This window comes from Pan troglodytes, chromosome 4 (genome assembly GCF_028858775.2).
Source record: "Pan troglodytes isolate AG18354 chromosome 4, NHGRI_mPanTro3-v2.0_pri, whole genome shotgun sequence".
NCBI lineage: Eukaryota > Metazoa > Chordata > Mammalia > Primates > Hominidae > Pan > Pan troglodytes.
Window position 1 is genome coordinate 177525457 of NC_072402.2, and position 14462 is coordinate 177539918.

A 14462-nucleotide genomic window follows, 5' to 3' on the forward strand; every position below is an offset into this window, starting at 1 on the left:
AACGCTAATTTTTGTATTTTTAGTGGAGATGGGGTTTCACCATGTTAGCCAGGCTGGTCTCGAACTCGTGCCCTCAAGTGATCTGCCCACCTCAGCCTCCCAAAGTGCTGGGATTACAGGCTGAGCCACTGCACCCAGCTGGTATAATGGGTATAGAGTTTCCATTTTGCAAGACAAAGAGTTCTGTAGATGGGTCGCACAACAGTGGAAATGTACTTACCATGACTTAACAGTTAGATGGTCAATTTTATACGTTATTTTACCACAATTAAAAAATCTTAAAACACCAACAAAAATCCCTCCAATAGTTTTCCATTCCTCTTATATAAAGTCCAAAACCCTAACAAGGCCTGGAAAACACTGACTTTTTCAACTCTACTGTGCCCCACTCTCCCCCTTACTCTCTAACTCCTTTCAAATTCCACAAGTACATCACGGTTTTTGCACCTTTTAGTCTTCGTGTATATTTCCTTGGACTGAAACATCCTCCTTTCTGCCCCCTCTCAGTGTAATATCTGCTCATGCTGCCGTCTCAGCTGAAACATCACTTCTTCAGGGACGCCTTGACCACCCTAGACTGAGTCTCTTCTGCCATTTATGCTCTCAGCATCCCGATGCTTTCCCAAGACTATGATTAAATAATCGTGTTATGACCTGTGTAACGGTCTGCTTTCCCCAGATAGGACACAAGAGCTGACTCCTTTTACTTCCCCCCACCAGACAGCAACAGCATGCAGGAACTTCCTGTCCTGTCTGGAACTCAGTAGGTGCTTAATAATTATTTGATGAATGAATACTTGAGGCAACTGTCCCACAGGAATTTAGGATTTTTCTGATCCAGATGAATTAGTCTGCTGATAACATGCAAATGAGAAGGTGCATCACTGACCTTTAAGGAGTCATAGAAAAGAAATGCTGGAAAACTAACCCGTGTACAGAGCACTGATACGAAACAATGAAGGTGAGCCGTGAAAACAACTGACCCATTAGGGTCCTGCTAAGCCTTAGAAAAATTTCACAAATGATTACTGAAGGAATAATCTGCAGACAGTGTGAAGAGAAAGCTGTAATGGTGGGGTGCCAGCACAGGCCTGCTACGTGAGAGAGGCAGAACGACGGCTCCCTCAAAGATGTCCGTCTCCCAATCCCCAGGACCTGTCAGTGAATACATCAGGTTACAGGGCAAGGGGGAACTAGGTTGCAGATGAAACAAGGTTGATCATCAGCTGACTTTACAATAAAGAGATTCTCCTGGACTGTCTGGGTGGGCCCAATGTAATCACAAGTGTCTTTTAAATGTGGGTGACAGACGGAGAAAGTCAAAGTCAGAGACTTGAAGATGGGGGAAGGGGCCATGGGCCAGGGAACACAGGCAGCTTCTACAAGCTGAAAAAGGCAAGGAAATGATTCCCCGAGAGCTCCAAAGCCACGCAGTCTTGCCAACACCTTGGTCTCACTCAGGCCAGTAAAACTCATTTCAGAATTCTGACCCCCAGAACTGTAAGAGGAGTAAACTGGTGTTGCTGTGAGCCACCTAGTTTTTGGTGATTTGTTACTGTGGCAATAAGAAACTAACACACCAAGGCTAAGCCATGAAAGATTCACTTCTTTTCCTTCCGTGCAGTGGCTCCTGGCCTAGCCAATCAGGAACAAAGTACATAAAGTATCCTTGTTTTTTCCAGCAAAGCATCTGATTATGTCTTTTATGATATCATAAGCTGAAGAAACACATGATAAATGCAAAGTCAATAAAGTGAATTAGAAAACGCTGTGAAATGGCCATCCTTGAAGAGTGCTGATTAATGGAATAACATCCACCAGCCTAGATTTTTAGCAATACACCGCGAGGGCCTGTTCATTCACTTGCCAGCACTTCTACCCTAACTTAGAGCAGGGATTCTTAACTTGGGGCTTCAAGAGGCAACTGGCCTCCTAACCTTATTAAAAGTTCTGTGTATCTCTACATAAATATGTAGTCTTCTGGAGAAAGGTACACAGCTTTCATCACTTATCAAAGGGGATCTATAAAGCAAAAGGCTAAGAACCACTAACCTAGATGAAGATACAGAAAGCTATGTTCGGCCGGGCGCCTGTAATCCCAGCACTTTGGGAGGCCAAGGCGGGCGGATCACGAGGTCAGGCGATCGAGACCATCCTGGCTAACACGGTGAAACCCCGTCTCTACTAAAAATACAAAAAATTAGCTGGGCGAGGTGGTGGGCGCCTGTAGTCCCAGCTACGCGGGAGGCTGAGGCAGGAGAATGGCGTGAACCCCGGGGGGCGGAGCCTGCAGTGAGCGGAGATTGCACCACTGCACTCCAGCCTGGGCGACAGCGAGACTCCGTCTCAAAAAAAAAAAAAAAAAAAAAGAAAGCTATGTTCATGCATTCACTAGTGACACAAGCTGCTAGAAAGAGTAAAGACTGTGGGTGACGCATCAGGATTCAGCAAGTATCCTGAAAGGCTGAATGAAATGGCTGATGGCTTAGGAGCAGCCTCGGTGGAAAACACTGGAAGTTTAATCAACAGTGGGCTCAGGATGGTCTTTTGGAAAAAACCACAACAACTGACGTGACTTCAGGCACATCCAGAAGGATGAAGAAAGTATAGCTCGACTCTCTCCTGTGCTGGCAAAGCTAACCCTGCACGCCTGTGTTCAACGCTGGGATTCTCTTTGTATTAGTTTCCTGTGGCGGCCGCAAGACATCACAAACTTGGTGGCTTAAAACAACACAGTCTCATTGTCTCACAGTTCTGGGGCCCCAAAGTCTGGTGTGAGCAGGGCTGATTCCTACTGGAGGCTCAAGGGAAAAACCACCTCCAGCCCCTCTCCCAGCGTCTGATGGCTGCTAGCCATCCTTTGCACCCGCCGGTTTGTGGCAGAATGATGCCATCTCTGTAACCTCCTTCTTCCTATGGCCGCCTTCTCTGTGTGTCTTTCTGTATCTTTTCCTCTTCTTATAAGACATTAGTCGTTGGATTTAGGGCCCACAGTAAACTGGAATGATTTTATCCTGATTCTCAACTAATTACATCTGCAGAGATCCTATTTCCAAATAAGGGCACATTCTGAGGTTCTAGGGGGACATGAATTTTTGTGGACACTATTTAACTCATCTCTTAGTCCTTTCGGGCTGCTGTAACAAAATACCTTAGACTGGGTAATTTATAAACAGCACAAATTTGTTTCACATAGTTCTGTAGGCTGGGAAGTCCAAGTTCAAGGCACCAGCAGATGTGGTGTCAGGGCCCGCTGTCCGCTTCATCAATGGAGACTTCTTTGTGTCCTCACATGGCAGAAAAGGGCAAACATGCTTCCCCCTCCCCCAGCCTTTTTTTTTTTTTTTTTTTTAGACGGAGTCTCACTCTGTGACCCAGGCTGGAGTGCAGTGGCACGACCTTGGCTCACTGCAACCTCTGCCTCCCAGGTTCAAGCAATTCTCCTGCCTCAGCCTCCTGAGTAGCTGGGACTACAGGCACACACAGCCACGCCTAGATAATTTTTGTTATTTATTTTTTTAGTAGAGATGGGGTTTCACCATGTTGGTCAGGATGGTCTGGATCTCCTGACCTCGTGATCCACCTGCCTCGGCCTCCCAAAGTGCTGGGATTACAGGTGTGAGCCACTGCGCCCGGTCCCCCCAGCCTCTTTTATAAGGGCACTAATCCCATTCATGAGAGCTCTGCCCTCAGACCTAATCACCACCAAAGGCCCCACCCCTTAACACTATCACATTGGAAATGGAGCTTCAACATATGAATTTGGGTGGGACACCAACATTGAGACTACAGCACCTACTACACCCTTTAAGTGGAATATTAATAGACAAATGCATTCTGAGGTTTAAGATACCATATTCCCAAGAATGGTCAAAATAAATAGGGATATGAAGCCTAAAGGTTAGAGGACTTGAGTCAGACAAGGAAAGTGTCTATAAATACCTGAACCATTTTTTTCCAGATGAAAAAGACTTTCTAACATTGGGTTTGCCAGAGATGAATGTGGTAGACTTCTGTCACATTTGTTCAATCTTAACCTGTACAAGTATCTGACTGGAATGCTGAAGCCTCAGATGGGGGACTTGACTTGTTGACTACTAATGGCCATTACATTCTAAGATTCTCAATCTGTCCCGTTAACTGGCCATTTTACAGAACCCAAGAATTTTTGTAAAGTTCCACTAATATAGCAAACACTGTGGGATGCCAACCAGAGGGCACACACTGTAAAGAAGACATAGAAGCCCTGGGAACTGAAAGAGTATCAGAATGGTTTCAGAAGGTGAGTAAGGGTGAAATGACCTGGGGGTGGGGAGGAGGAAGGGGCTGGAGCTAGACCAGGTAGTGAACACCTCATACTGCACAGAGACTTCTGATGTCCGTTCTAAGGATGATGACGAGCCGCTGCAGGGGTTTAAGCAAGCAGCAACATGACTGGGTGAACCTTTAAGATTATTTTGGCTACTATAGAAGAAAAGATTGAAAGAAGTTAAGAAAAAAGGCAGAGAGACCAAGAAAAAGAGAGTAGGAAATGATAGTTGCCTGAACTAAGGCGGCAGCCGTGAAAATGTCAAACAACAGATACGTACGATCCATTCTAGAGGTAAATCACGAAGGATGGATTAGATGTGGAATGTGAGCCAAAGAAGCAAGGATGGTCCTAATTTGTGTAAATAACAAGGGTGGATGGCGATGTCATTTATTGAGATGGGAAAGACTGGAGAGCAGTGGTAGCAGATAGGGAGGTGAAAAAATGAATCAAAGCTCCATCTGGAGCTTATCAATTTGGAGATGTCTTTGTGACACTGAAGTAAAGATACCAATAGGCAGCCAAGCGCATGAACCTAGAGAGGCCTAGGCTAAAAATCAAGGTACGGGAGGAGGTAACAGGAGGCACGTGGAGAGAAAACAATTCCTGTCTCAGTGTTGTCTTATTTCATTACAAGAAAATATTTTTGGATTACTGGACACTGTTAAGTGCCCATTTGGTTTTTCTTAACACGTCTGATCTCAAACCTAAGACTTTTCCCAGCAACACTCAGCTGTTGAGCTGTAGGAAGCATGAGAAAGACCAACGGTACATGGTTCACCCACAATGGAAATTTTGTGTTTACAAAAGACTTCTGTAAATACAAAATTATTTTTGGAAGACAGAGGAAAAAGAGGTGATTTCATGGAATTACATCAAAAAAGAAGAGAAGTGAGAAGCCAGGAGGGGGCTGAAAGATAACTCATTCTATCCAATGGGGACAAAGGACACAATCACACTGTGCTCAATTCCATTACCGCTGAGAGCTTGCCACAGTGGACTGGGGAAGGAGGGAAGTGCCAGAGAAAATGGAAACACTATGAGCTAGGCAACGTAGGACCTATTATAATAAATTATTTTATGTCCATGGATTTAAGCCTATTTATGGAATAAAATCAATTTAACAGTAGCTTTCCCTGATTTCAGAGTCTCCTGAAATACTGTTTAGTTTGTGCACAATCTCAAATTCCACAGCATGTCACTGGAGTTGGAGAAGATGCTGGGAAAATAACGAGCTTCTCAAATGAGAAAAAATAAAAATAGGGAGCAGATTCATTTGCAGCAAGCAAAGGGAAAAGAGTGGGAATCTTAACTGCATGCATCTATGAAAAAAGCAATTTCGTTCAATGGCTTGCAATGACACACAGCTGCCCCAGTCACCCTACCTGCCCATAGTCCCCAGAGGCAACCACTTCCAACAGTTTTTAGTTCTTCTGGTGGTCTATTTCACCGTTCCAAACAGGTCTCTAGCCATCATTTCTTGGTCTGCCAACTTTGGAAATTGTGTGCAGATATATGATGTCACTAATTAGGATTGTGTGTTCACTTACTCTTCATCTCCCCTTCTTCCCAATTTTATTGTTATGTTCATTTTCCTCTGTTTTTAAACCTTTCTAGCTTCGCAACTAGAAACTATCTCTTGAATCCCCATCCCGTGAGATGAATACACTGACTCCCTCGCCCTCCCTAACTTTTCTCTCTTCCATTTCTCCACCTTTGTCATCTGTGTTTGTAGAGTCTCAAGCTTTCTGCTCTGTAACTAGAATTAAGTCTTCCATGCTTTAACTACAGATTAGTTCTAAGCAGTGAAAACCACAAAACCAGTAAGAGCATTAATATCATCAGCATATAAATATTACACTAAAAGCCAAGTCCTGAACTAGGATTCCACTTACTTCTCTAGGATTCACAAACTGCTCAAAATTCTGACATATTTTAGCCTGCTTCACATTTGGACCAAGTTGTCTTGGTCCTACAGTGCCTCTTGTCTTAGTAGAGAAAAAACACGCCTTTTTCAACATTTTCCTAGTATCTTCCAGTTCCTTAATAATCCTAACCAATGCTTGGAATTCATTTTGTTCTTGGAGCTACAGAATGAATTAAAAAAAAAAAAAATCTTGCAAAGACCTACTCGTTCCTGGTTGTCCCCTTCAGAAGGTACGACTTTTCCCCCTGTCCTTTCATGGAAAATTTTCCCCTTTCATAGTAAAAATTAACAATAATTTTTAAGAGAAATGTCACCCATTATCTAATCGATATAACACAACCATTTTTATGTCTGCATCCTATCTGGAGTCCTCACCCACTGTAAATAAATTTAACACAATCGTAGTTCACAATGTTCCCGTTTTATGGCTGTGTAACACTCCACTGAGTGGATATATCATAATTTATTAAACCCACTTGGGAAGCTGTACAAAGAAGTGGTTAAAGTACAGGCACTAGGCCGGTCACGGTGGCTCACACTTGTAATCCCAGCACTTTGGGAGGCCGAGACAGGCGGATCATGAGGTCAGGAGATCGAGACCATCCTGGCTAACATGGTGAAACCCCGTCTCTACTAAAAATACAAAAAATTAGCTGGGTGTGGTGGTGGGCACCTGTAATCCCAGCTACTCAGGAGGCTGAGGCAGGAGAATTGCTTGAACCCAGGAGACAGAGGTTGCAGTGTGCCAAGATCATGCCACTGCATTCTAGCCTGGGCGACAGAGTGAGACTCCGTCTCAAAAAAAAAAAAAAAAAAAAAAAAAAACTATGTAAAGAAAGAGTTCACAAACACAGAAAAAAATGTTTCCTTCCTTTATAGTTTCTCTTTTTTTTTAATTAAACTTTCATTACCTTGCTTAAGCAGGTATCTTATTCACAACTGCCTCGGAATAACTTTCAATTATTGTCCAAATTCAAATCTATCAAGAAAAGATAAAAATTTTACATATTGCAGACTTTATAAAATTATTCAATCAAAAAGGTAATATCACAAACATTAAACAGTGTCATCCTAATAATGTTTAATGTTTTCACTGCTGGATAATATGTGCATATATGTGTACACATACACACGCCCTCTGATATGGTTTGGCTCTGTGTCCCCACCCAAATCTCATTTTGAATTGTACTCCCATAATTCCCACGTGCTGTGGGAGGGACCCAGTGGGAGATAACCGGAATCATGGAGGCAGTTTCCCCCATACTATTCTCGTGACAGTGAATAAGTCTCACCAGATCTGATGGTTTTTATCAGGGGTTTCCACTTTTGCATCTTCCTAATTTTCTCTTGCTGCCGCCATGTAAGAAGTACCTTCTGCCACCCACCATGATTCTGAGGCCTCCTCAGCCATGTGAAACTGTATATCCAATTAAGCCTCTTTTTCTTCCCAGTCTCAGGTATGTCTTTATCAGCAGCATGAAAACAGACTAATATACCTTCCCAATATGACTAACATACTCCCCAACATGAGGGACAAGAACAACACTGTCCCTCATGGGTACAGTCTAGCAAGTTTGTTTAAAAAGATTTGTCTTAGCCTGGGCAATACAGCGAGACCCTGTCTCTATAAAAAATCTATAAAATTAGCCAGGTATCGGGCAGATCACCTGAGGTTGGGAGTTCGAGACGAGCCTGATGAACATGGAGAAACCCCATCTCTACTAAAAATACAAAAAATTAGCCGTGCGTGGTGGCACATGCCTGTAATCCCAGCTACTAGGGAGGCTGAGGCAGGAAGGCGGAACCCGGGAGGTGGAGGTTGCGGTGAGCCGAGATCGTGCCATTGCACTCCGCCTGGGCAACAAGAGCGAAACTCTGTCTCAAAACAATAAAATAAAATAAAAATAAAAATAAAAATAAAAAATAAAAAAATTAGCCAGGTATAATGGCGTGCACCTGCAGTCTCAGCTACTTGGGAGACTGAGGCAGGAGGATCAATCACTCGACTCCCCGAGGTCAAGGCTACAGAGAGCTATGACCACACCACTGCATTCCAGCCTGGGCAACAGAGCAAGACCCTGTCCTTAAAATAAAATAAAAGACATGTCTTACTAATTTACAGTCACACTTTGTTCAAGGTGGGAGGGATCTTAGAAGTTATCTAGTCTTGAGGCCCAAATGCAGCGCAAGATTAGACAGGGCAAGGTGGGGTGAGGTCAGTGAGAGCTCACAAGCTTTGTCATCTGACAGGTAGCTAAGCCTTAGCTCCCTTCTGCTCCCCTCCATGAAGGTGAATTTTTTTTAACCCAAATCTATGTCTTCATTCCTATTAATTTTTTAAAGCTATATAGCCCATCATTGTACACATTAAGATCTTTGCAATTCTGACCCTGCTATCAAATATATGTTACGTATGCCACGTCTTCATCAAAATCACTGGCACGGCAATAGAAGACCTTCACAAAGAGAAGAGCAGCAGGAGGAAAAATCAGAGGCAGTAAATGTAGATAACGTTTAGAGGTTCGCTGTAAGAGAGAAATGGGGTGGTAGCAGGATAGGGATTTGGTGGAGAGATCAAGTGGTTTTTAAAAAAATTCAAATATTTATAGGCTAATGGAAATCATCATTCAAATGTGAAGGAAAAACACGGTATGTAAAAACATGTCATAAGCTGTAAAGTTCAACATAAATATAATTGATTATATACATCCCCTTTTCTCTTGCCAGCCTATTTATGTTAAAATTTGATTTTTAGAGCCTCCAGCTCTTTCTGAATGTTCAGAGACCCTGCTCCCATGATCATATATCCTTTTTCTCTGAACATTTTGAAATCTGTGTCCAATAGCCCCTGCCTTTGCTGTTATGAATTCAAACATTACATGACCCCTTTCACCCAAATCCTGTTTTCACATCAATCTCCTCCACTGTTCATGAGAATTTCTAAAAACCGATTTCAGATTCATTAAAGGAACCATTAAAGGCTTCGTCTAATAGGATTACATTTTTAAACATGAAAACCTAAGATTCACTTTTTTGAGTTTTATTGTATCCCTAAGCAAGTTAGCAAAACAAGATTTATTATTTGGTAAAATTATTCTCTAAGGCTGTAACATCCAATCCTGAAAATTTCTATGCAAAGCAAGAAGTGGCCGATACTAAACTCTTCCCCACCAGCACATCTGCATACATAATCACATCATCAACACAGGGCTTTCTCCTCTCCCAACCCCCACTCTGGGGCCAAACAAAAAGTTAGTGTGCACACACATAAAGCACATTTACAATGTCTGCTCCACAGCAGACCCTAGCTAGGCTGCTCCGCAAAGGTACCTAAATATTTTGCTCCTAGTTCTAAGCTCACCATTTGAGTAAGTAATAAGAAAGCAACCGTGATCTGTGCATAAATACAAGACATGTTCTTTCAAAACTCCGTTTCTAAACACGAATTCTTTACCAGTTAAAATATAAAATGTGTTAGCCCCAGGCAAATGATTCTACACCCACCAATGCATTCGACTTAATGACAAAGACATATTTTTAAAGTACACTTGTTTATAAGATATCTCATAAAGTATACTACGTAAAGTATAGCACTTGCCAAAATATACTTTTAAAATACCAAAGTGCCTAAGAAAAAAAATTGACTATTTGCTCTTTAAAGGGATAGGACAAATAAATGTTATTCAGAAATTCACATGTGCCAAACTGATAGTAGCACTGCAAAGCGAACAGGAAGGTTTCTAGTTTCATAAATCAATCCACAGCTTCAAAATGAGCCATCAGGTTCAACTCTAGGAAAACTATAAAGTTCTTTTGTCTTTATGTTCATTTCTATCAAACACCCTCAAAACAAATTTTCATGAATTTCACGTATTGGCCACAGCTGTTTTTCCACCAGGACCTGTCTGATAACTTTGTGTGTAATCTGAGCATTACTTTGCTTAGTGTCAACGTGCAGTAAGTCCTCAATAAACATGTCAAGAATTCTCCTCAATTCAAAATTATAAGAGCATCAAGGTCATAAAGATGCACTATTTTTTCTAAAACTAAAAAATTGTGAAACTCATTAAATCAAGATTATAATGTAAAATACCCAAGTATTCCAATTTTAAATCATTTTCTTAAACACGAATAATTTTAACAGATTTAGATCACCATTTCTGTTTCTAAAATAAATTCCTAAGTTCCTACTGCAACAGCAGAAGATTTAAATTTCATATAAACCCATAGGTTTAGAAACTACTGACAGGTAGGTTAACTTACAAAGATCCCAGCAGAAGCTATGCTTCATAGAGACGGATTTTTTAAAATCTGTTTTGTTCACTGCTGTTGCCTCTCCTTCACCAATGCCTTGACTGAGACTGGGCACACAGGATTTCAATTAATATTTGCTGGACTGAAAAACTGCATATGTGTGAAGACCCTTGGTACAAAGCCAGACATAAACCACCTGTAGAATCCCCCACCCCCACCCCCACCCCCACCCCGAGAAAACCTGGAGCAAGCCCCTGTGGGACGGACACAGAATGACCCCTAGGGAATCAAGGAAAGGGAGGCTAAAACTCAAGGGGACTGACTTCACACCCAGTCTTCACACACTGCCCAAATGTGTTCATTTTGTTGCAGTGTCTAAAATCTCACCAACTGAGAGATTCCTCTAGGTTAACAAATCTCCTCTTTTCAGAATTAATGAACCGTTTAAACCTGTCAACAACCTTAAGAGATGTACATTTCATCATTCCATTTTACAGATGAGCAAACAGGCTAAATGGCGGAGTTACTTTTCCAGTGTCACACAATAGACGTAAAGCACAGGCCTGACTCAGAACCTTTAATCCTACAATGCTGCCTCCCCACTGAGAGGGGAACAGGACTAACCTTCATCCATACCTGAATACACATGACTTAGTTTCCAATACCCTTCTACAGAAACACCTAAAACAAGCTTTCTCAAAGACGGGGCTTTTGTTTGGGGTGACAGGCAAGCAACAAGTAGCTGAAGCACACGAACACCGTGGAGGCAAGGATCTGAAGTTCAGACCATGGATTTGGGGTGCCTGATGGAACCAAGCCTCAAAGACAAACCACAGATTTCACAACACTGCAGAGGACCAGCTCTTGCTCCAGAACAGCTTGCCTCCCCTTCCTCTTTCTACCCTTCCACGTGACCCTCACGGTTCTCTCCACCAGAAAAGAGGCTACCATTGTTAGTTGCCAGTCTGGCAACACTGTGCATCTCAACCACAGTGACTGGCACAGAGCAGGAACGCAAATATTTACTGAATGAACCCAAGACAAAAGTTGTTTCTATGGCCAAGCTGGGACCCTAACTGCCATTTTTAACACAGTAGAGATGAGATATGCACCTTAAGCACCTGATTACTGGTGTAAAACGGACTTTTCAAAGCCCAGTCTGAGTTGCGGACAGGCTACAGTAAAAGCCTTATGTGATTATTTTTCCCCAGCCAGACTGTCTCAAAGAAGAAAACAGCTTAGCACTTTGGCATACAAATACAGACCTCAGAGGGGCATAATATGTTAGTATCTTAAGAGTGTACAAGCAAACCATGACTTATTTAGGTTGTCTACTTTAGGTCATCCTAACATGAACAGCAGTTTAGAAAAGAAAAATCCCCTCTCAGCATTCTCAGGGTGACAATGAGGGTGGGGATAATAGCAGATATCTCCCAAAAGTTCAGCGTGGGCCAAAACCCAAAAAATCATATTCCACGATGTGCAAAAGGTTTCTTTCAAACCATGACTAATAATTTAAACAAATACATGTTTACACCAAATAATCAACTAAACAAAGCCCTTGTTTACAGGAAAACATGACATTAAGCCTAATGGTTTCAAAGACAATTCTTGAAAATTTTACCTATTTCCCTTTTGGTCGGCACCCGTGACCTGAAAAGCCTTGGCTAGTAGTTCCGATTAGTGTCAGAAGATCCTCATAATGTGACATTTTCAGGCGTCAAATTACAGTAAAACTACTAGGGCAAGAACAAGAGCCAAAAGCAACAGGGAAGATGTCCATTTTCCATTTACACGCCCCCCCCCCCAATTTACCACTTAAGAAAAACGGCACGTTTTTATATTAGAAAAGGGCCGCATCCTTCCAGATCTAGCGCAGCCTTAAGTCCGTGATTTCAGGAACCTGCCGCTTCCAAAATACAGGCTGAGACGTCCTCCCCATGAAGTAGTTTTGCGCTCTTGCACCACCTCCTTTGTCTACGCTGTCCCTGCAAACTCCCAGCTCAATGCCCTCCAGCAAACGAGCTGCCTGAACGCAAAGATGACCGTTCCAAGTCTTTTGTAAAAGAAGGGAAAAACCCAGTCACGCTCCTGGAGCCTGGTTCCCACGGGAGCAGGCCGGGCTGTCCACGACGGAAGCCTCGACCCTGGCTGGGGCTGTCGGCCGGGCAGCGCGGGAGAGCCAGGGCCAGAGCCGGGGCCGGGAACCCTAGCCCCGCCGCCTACGCGGGATGCAGCGACCACCGCCCGCCGCCCCCGGGCCGGCACTCACCTCCGTGGAGGGGCAGCGGCGCCAGCACCTGGCCGCGGACCTCGGCCTTGGGGGAGTCAAGCCCGTAGCGCCCGCGGTCGATGCGAAACGTGAGCGGGGCGCCGCGGCCGGGCTCCTGCACCGTCACGTTGATGAGCGCCGTGTAGTACTCCTGGCTCGCGTTGTCTGCCCGCGCCGGCCACAGGCTGCAGGTCAGCAGGGCGAGCGCGGCGAGCCGGGCAGGGCCCGCCCGCCCCGCGCAGCTCATCGTCCCTCCTGCAGCCGCCGCTGCTCGCGGACCGGGCTCCGGGGCCGGCGCCTAGAGGCGGGGCGGGCGCGGCCCGGGCTGCGGCGGGAGCGCGCGCGCGCGCGGCCCTCTTGGACGCCGCGGCCCCGCCGCTCGCCGCCCTCGCGTCCACTGCCCGCCCGTGGGGACGCGCCCATGGGCCCTCGGCGAGGGCGGCGTCTCAGGTCGCACGCGGGCGTCTCTTCGGGGTCCCAGGAGGGTTGTAGAAGCGTGCCCCCTCCATCCCCCCGGGTCGGTCCCACCGAATGGGAGGCGCCTCGCAAGGACGCGGCGGGGGAGGGGAAGGGCGGCACGGGAGGAAGCGCCCCGAGGAGGGTCAGAGGAACACAAAGTCCCTCTCGCGCGGCTGCCGCCTGAGGCGCGTGTCCGCCGCCGCCCCGCCCTCCCACCGCTGGTCTAGCGGCAACGCGCAGGCCTAGGGCGCAGCCCCGCCCCGGGCGCATGCGTGCCAGGGCCTGTCCGCTCCCGCCCGCCTGCACGAGGGCCCGGGCAGCCGGGTCAGCCGCTGGCGCTGGTTGTTTCTCTGTCGGGCGTGATAGCCGCAGGGCGTGGAGCCCGGGAGATTTGCGAGGACGTATGGAAATGTGTGAGAACAGACTACAAAGGAAAAGAAAGCCATAACTTTAAAATAAATGTTTACAATTAAATGTCATGAGATTTAACATTCACGTCATGCAGTTGACATCATGGATGGGGGATGTCTCTGGCCCGGACCTGCAGGGACACGAGTGGTTGGGAAAGACCTCTAGGGTAGCCGTCCCTAACCATTTTGGCACTGGGGGACGGGTTTCCAGGAAGAGAGTTTTTCCAGGGACTGAGGGAATTGAAGTGGTTTCGGGATGAGGCTGCTCCACCTCAGATCATCAGGCGTTAGATTCTCGTAAGAAGTGGGCAACCTAGGTCCCAAGCATGCGCAGTTCACAGCCGGGTTCGCGTTCCTATGAGAGTCTAACGCCGCCCTGATCTGACAGGAGGCGGAGCTCAGGCGGTGATGCTCACTCACCTCCTGCTCGCGGGGAGCCCCTGCTCTAGTGACTAGGTGAACTACTCCAGGGGCCTCCGGACCAGAGGGTTGCAGTGAGAACCCCCCCTCCACCTTCCGAAACGCGCTCGCGCACACACACCACTCTCATTTTCTCTCTCCATGGCGTTTAAAAGATACACATCGCTATAAAGTATCAGCTAAAAGGCAGAATGGGGCAGTGCAGCCGAATTCAGGAACTTACAGGATCTTTGTGGGGAGGCGGAGGGGGAAAGTTTGGCGTCTTCTGAGCAGCCAGGGTTGAGTCTCCTGTCTCCTGCTGCGGGAAGTGGGTGGAGTCAGCTTTGCACAACCAAATGTTCTGAAAATCCGGAAAAGAGGTAGCTCCCCAAAAAGAAATTTGAGGCACTGTTTCCAGGAAAGGGCACGGAT

General features: G+C 45.5%; 1 protein-coding gene across 3 annotated transcripts in view; it reads right to left on the bottom strand.

Annotated features, from left to right (window-relative positions):
• The window catches only part of RNF130 (ring finger protein 130), a 161121-nt gene extending 147701 nt beyond the window's left edge, over nt 1-13420 (bottom strand). The window contains exon 1 of one of the 3 annotated variants that reach the window (XM_009450321.5): nt 12763-13420. In XM_009450321.5, coding sequence (XP_009448596.3) covers nt 12763-13009 — 247 coding nt within the window. In that variant the 5' untranslated portion in view covers nt 13010-13420. The remainder of the gene's footprint in view (nt 1-12762) is intronic. The other 2 variants (XM_009450322.5, XM_001143540.8) reach the window with 2 other exon arrangements.
• Between the last annotated feature and the right edge of the window lie 1042 nt (nt 13421-14462).